The sequence below is a fragment of the Sipha flava genome, unplaced genomic scaffold, assembly GCF_003268045.1.
Source record: "Sipha flava isolate LNK unplaced genomic scaffold, YSA_version1 19022_pilon_pilon, whole genome shotgun sequence".
NCBI lineage: Eukaryota > Metazoa > Arthropoda > Insecta > Hemiptera > Aphididae > Sipha > Sipha flava.
This window is the reverse complement of record NW_020272544.1, coordinates 8,545-14,257: the sequence shown is the minus strand read 5'-3', so window position 1 is coordinate 14,257 and position 5,713 is coordinate 8,545. Positions and strand designations below refer to the sequence as shown.

Genomic DNA, 5,713 nt, shown 5'->3' with positions numbered 1-5,713 from the left:
CCGTCAGTTAAACGTACTAAAACCAACTCAGCGCGTAACATTGTAAAGTTGAAAAAAGCCCGCATAGGTATGGTTAATACGCCGGGTTTTTTCCAACTCGACTCTTCGCTTGATAGGACCGTTGTATGGTATTATAGGGGGAATACCGAGAACTGTATGAGTTATCCAGCGTTTTTAGACTCGATAAAAATCGAGTTGATTGAAAAAATCAATTATTGTGTGCGTGTTAACCCTATTAAATATAATCTGAAGTTGGAGGCCGTATATGTGCATAGGGAATTACCAGCTGAAGATAGAGCTTTTAAAACCGTGTCGAGAGAGGCGTACATCCACAGTGACGTGAGTACTATGGTTGATGAGGACTTTGCGATACTCATGTCGGAGGAAGATAGGTATATTAAAAAGGGGTCGGGCTTTGCCCTATCCAGTATCGATGGCTTACTGTTAGGTGTCTATGAACATACTCCTCTTGGAGGGTCTTCGTATATACCACTTCCGGAAAACATCACGCGGAAAAAAGCCGTCATTAATCCGATGAATATTGACGATTATTGTTTCAAGTGGGCTATTCTGGCTAAACACGTTCCGGTAGGCAACCATAATCGTGTAGGTCAAAATTACTATAATGAAGAGCATCGGTACGATTTTTCCGAACTATCCACACCGACACCTGTTTCAGAAATCCATATATTCGAACGAAGGAATAAGGGGTTGTCGGTAAACGTGTATGGGTTGAAACCCGGTAAGGAGCGAAAGGTGGGTAAGGATGGTAAGGAGGGGAAGGATGGTGAGGGGAGGAAAGTAGGTAAGACGAGCGTAGTGTACCCGATCAGAGTTGTCGAGAACGATAAAGCGGAACATTTCGACCTTCTCGTGATTGAAGGCTCGGAACGGATGCACTATACCTACATTTCTAATTTTTCACGGCTGGTGCGAAGCCAAAAAACCTCTCATGAAAATAGGCTTTTTATATGCAAGAGATGTTTCACCTCATTCGATGAGCGGGTCAAAAAAAATAAATTGTGCGGTAATGAGGCTCTCCAACAACACACGAGGCTATGCGGACTGAATAAACCAATATTACCAGTTATGCCGGAGGAGGGGGAAGTGCTTAGGTTTAACGGGTGGGCCAAAATGCAGCGTCATCCGTTTGTGATATACGCTGATTTTGAAGCTCTGCTCGAAAAACAGGCGGAGCGGGTGGGAGCGAGTACTGACGGGATACATGTACATCATCCAATGAGCTACGGATACTTTGTCAAGACGTCGGTAGACGTGTCCGTAGAATTGATGGATAAATACGAAATACCGCGGGTGCCTGTCGTTTATCGCGGGTCGGATTCGCGTAACGAGGTGGCCAAACACTTTGTCGCCAGTGTGACTGCGCTCGCTGCCAAGTTGGATGGCCTACTGAAGGCGACTAATGTGCCGATTTCGATGAGTGTGGACGAGATACGTGTGCATAACGCGAAAAGTGTGTGCGATATGTGTAAGTTAGCGTTCACCGAGGCCGTGTGCAAAGTCGCCGACCACTGCCATCTGTCGGGACGGTTGAGGCATACGCTATGCGCGCCGTGCAACCTCAAACTCGTTACACCCAAGTTTGTACCGTGCTTCCTTCACAACCTGTCAAAATATGACGCGCACTTTATCGTAACCGAACTCGGTTACGATAAGGAGTCGATAACGGTGATCCCCAACACTGAGGAGAACTATATCTCGTTCTCTAAACGCGTCACATCCGATTTTAGCGTGAGGTTCTTGGATTCGTATCGATTTATGGCCTCGAGCCTTGCCGAGTTGGCCGGGAACCTCCTTACGAAGCCCGGTGACTTTGATAAGTTCCGGGAGACAGCCAAAGAGTTCCAGCCCGCCGACATGCCTCTAGTCACGCGAAAGGGTGTGTTTCCGTACGAGTATTCCGACAAATGGTCGAGACTCGAGGAGACCGTCATGCCACCGAAACGTGAGTTCTACAGCGTGTTGAACGAGAGGCACGTTAGTGATGAGGACTACGTGCACGCGACTGAGGTGTGGAACCATTTCAACTGCGCTTCCCTCGGCGACTACAGCGACCTATACCTAAAGGTGGACGTTCTACTTCTGACCGACGTGATGGAGAACTTCCGAGACCTCTGCATGTCCACGTACAACCTCGACCCCGTGTATTATTATACGGCACCGGGGTTTACGTTCGACGCTATGCTAAGGTATACGGGCGTTTCACTGGAATTACTAACGGATTACGATATGGTGTTATTCGTGGAACAAGGTATCAGAGGGGGGTTGGTTCAGGCAAGTGAGCGATACTGTCGGGCCAACAACCCGAAAACGCCGAGGTACGATGCCACGAAGCCTCCGTCATGGCTCGTCTATCAGGACTGTAAATATACGTCATTTATTCAATTACTTATATTACTAATTTTGAATCGTTACAGGTAACAACTTGTACGGGTACGCCATGGGAGAATACATGCCCTACGGGGGATTCAAGTGGTACGAGGGGGATTTGAATCGCTCCCTGGAGTTGCTGGACGGTACGACTGAAAAATCCGACGTTGGGCGTATCTACGAGGTCGATATCGCTTACCCAGACAGCCTACATGACGCGCACAACGATCTGCCCTTCTTACCCCGGAATGCCATACCACCGGGCTCGAAAGTTAATAAATTACTTGCCACGTTGGAACGAAAAGAGCGATATATTGTGCACTATCGAAATTTAAAGCAAGCCATTGCTAATGGACTGATAGTGGAAAAAGTAATATATATATATATATTTATAATACATATTTTCACCGGAATCAAATCACGTGAAAAGTGTGCTGTCTATATACATATTAACTCGATAAATTATAGGTTCACAGGGTGTTGGAATTCCAACAGTCAGCTTGGCTTGCTAAATATATAAATTTAAATACCGAGATGAGAAAGAAGGCCGGCAATGAATTCGAACGTGATTTTTTCAAACTACTCAATAACGCGGTGTTCGGTAAATATTTCAGACAGCTCGCCAAAATCATTAATCGTGCTACATAATGTTATTATTATTATTATTATTATTCGACTTTGCAGGGAAAACTATGGAATGCGTTCGAAATCGTATTTCCATGGAATTGGTTTCGTGTCCACGTCGAATGCGGAAACTAATCAACAGGCCCACGTTCAAACACGTAACCTCGTACAATGAGAATCTGGCAGCCGTATCATTGCAAAAGAGCGACGTACATTTCTCCAAACCTATTTATATAGGATTCGCCGTCCTGGAAATAAGCAAGGAGTTAATGTACGACTATCATTACAATGTGATGCGGCGGCATTATAACGACTCGATTAGACTGATGTATATGGATACAGGTCAGTTTTCGATATAATAAATATTATTCGCACTCATATATCTAACGTATAACGTGATTTATAACCAGATTCCCTGGTGTATCGAGTGAACACGGACGATTTCTACAAGGACCTGGTGGACAACCCCACGCTCCTCGAACGGATGGACACCTCGAATCTCCCCGTCACACATGCCTGCTACGTCGGTACGCGTAAGAAAATACCGGGGTTGTTCAAGGATGAAACGGCCGGGCGTACTATGTACGAGTTCATTGCACTCCGCGCGAAATCTTACGCGTACAAAATCGATGGGGATGAGAAACTCGTGGCCAAGGGTATTCGTGGGCATGTGGTTCGCAATCACATGACGTTCGAAGACCACAAGCGCTGTCTGTTCGAGGACGAGAGCACCGGTGACGGTGACGAAAGCGAGGAGCTCGGTACTAACGATGACGATTTTGACGACGGTGATTTCGGGGACGACGATGGGTGGAAGGACGTGGAGATGAAACGTCGTGCACGTCTGATGGCCCGATCGGTCGTCGAAACGATACACGGGAATGCCGCCGCCGCCACCGCCGCCAACATTGCCGGCGTAACGTTTTTCCCGACACCACTTCCTCCGTATACACCGTACACACCGTATAGAGAAAATGCGTCAATCCGATCGTTCAAACACTGTGTTAAAACGATTAAGACCATGAAAATGACTCTTAATCGTTTCGACGATAAACGTGTTGTTTGCGATGATCGAGTACGAACGCGCGCGTACGGTCATTACGCGCTACGCGAGTGATATTGTATTTTATAGACTTATGTGATAATGCTTTCAAAATAAATTGTATGTAAATAACAAATTTCACTTTTTCCCCCCTCGTCAATATTGTTTCTAATGAGTTGAATAAACATATTTTCTTATCATATATACAAACTGTTTTTCATTCTATATATTTATCCCCATCTACTAGCTATGAAATGTATACGTTAAATATGTAATGGAAATTGTCTTTTCCTAATCACTTTCGGTTGAAAGAGAACTCATATATATCTAATAACAACAAGGTGTTATAGAAATGTCACTTATGTAATAATACTTTAAAAATAAATTGCATGTAAATAACAAATTTCACTTTTTCCTCGTCAATATTGTTTCTAATGAGTTGTTTACCACAGGCACATACACACACACACACACACATACATATACACACACTATAATATATCGAGTAGATATGAATATGAGTTACATTATTTTTGTCATAAAAATATAATTAATGTTTTCGCAAACGAAATTAAGTATCGTCTGATGACTCTGATTTAATGAGACGAGATCGAAGTTATTAGACGATACTTAAGTAAACTATGGAAAGAATTGATGACATTACTAGTGAAAATCGACGTACTGAAATAGAAGAGGTGCACATTTTCTCGAGCTTAAATACCCATGGTATCAATGTGTTCGACAACAGTGTGCAGTAATCGTCTTCACTGAACAGTTCTCTACTCTCTTACCACACTCTACAACGTATCCCTGAAGTATACTACCGCTGCCAACACCAGCTACCAGTACCGACGATATCATCACCAGCACCGACATCAGCCTCACGACACCAGTCCGCACCGCTAAAGACAGACGTTTGTTTCACACAGTGAGTTATCATAAAATATTGATAGATAACTAATCGGACATAATATATATAATAATATATAAATAATATATAATTATATATATTTAATATTTATTATAATATATTATTTATGTGTGAAATTCATATACTCATAATTTTATCATGTTCATTATAGGCTATGGACTCGTTATTGAATGCTCTAAATAAAAAATGCAGTACGAGAACCGTATCCATGAGTGAACTCGTCATGGGCGAGAAGTACCATATAGTAAAATTTGCGGAGGTTGCTACAAAATTCGGACCCGCGGTTGTGTGCACGCTCGAGGATGGCGATATTGGTCATATTGATGTATTCCTGCCCAAGATGATCAAGATGAGTGCGGATGAGATCACATCGTACAATCAGCGGTCGGTGGAAGACCATCTACAGCTGATATACAAAGGGAAACTATGTCGTGCCTTTAATGTTGAATTTTCGAAATAAACATATTTTCTTATCATATATACAAACTGTTTTTCATTCTATATATTTATTAATTTAATGGGTAACCTCTAAGGTAGAACAATAGTTCTCACTGTATCCTTATACCGAAAGCTCGACTCGTCTTATCCCAGAGTACATACATATATATATATATATTAGATCGGCCTATATTATATATATATATAGATCACCTTCCTCGTGCGACGTGTCCACGAGTCGACTTATCATAATGAATATGGAAAAAAAAAAAAAAAAAAAAAAAAAA

At 42.7% G+C, this 5,713-nt stretch overlaps 1 protein-coding gene across 1 annotated transcript; it reads left to right on the top strand.

The window, feature by feature from the left end:
- The first annotated feature begins 1,461 nt into the window (after nucleotides 1-1,461).
- On the top strand, nucleotides 1,462-4,132 carry LOC112681348. The gene is made up of 6 exons (XM_025551613.1): nucleotides 1,462-2,383; nucleotides 2,439-2,761; nucleotides 2,860-2,992; nucleotides 3,076-3,357; nucleotides 3,426-3,740; nucleotides 3,966-4,132. The coding sequence occupies exons 1-6, from the start codon at nucleotides 1,486-1,488 to the stop codon at nucleotides 4,130-4,132; spliced, it is 2,118 nt and encodes a 705-aa protein (XP_025407398.1). The 5' UTR covers nucleotides 1,462-1,485.
- Nucleotides 4,133-5,713: the final 1,581 nt, after the last annotated feature.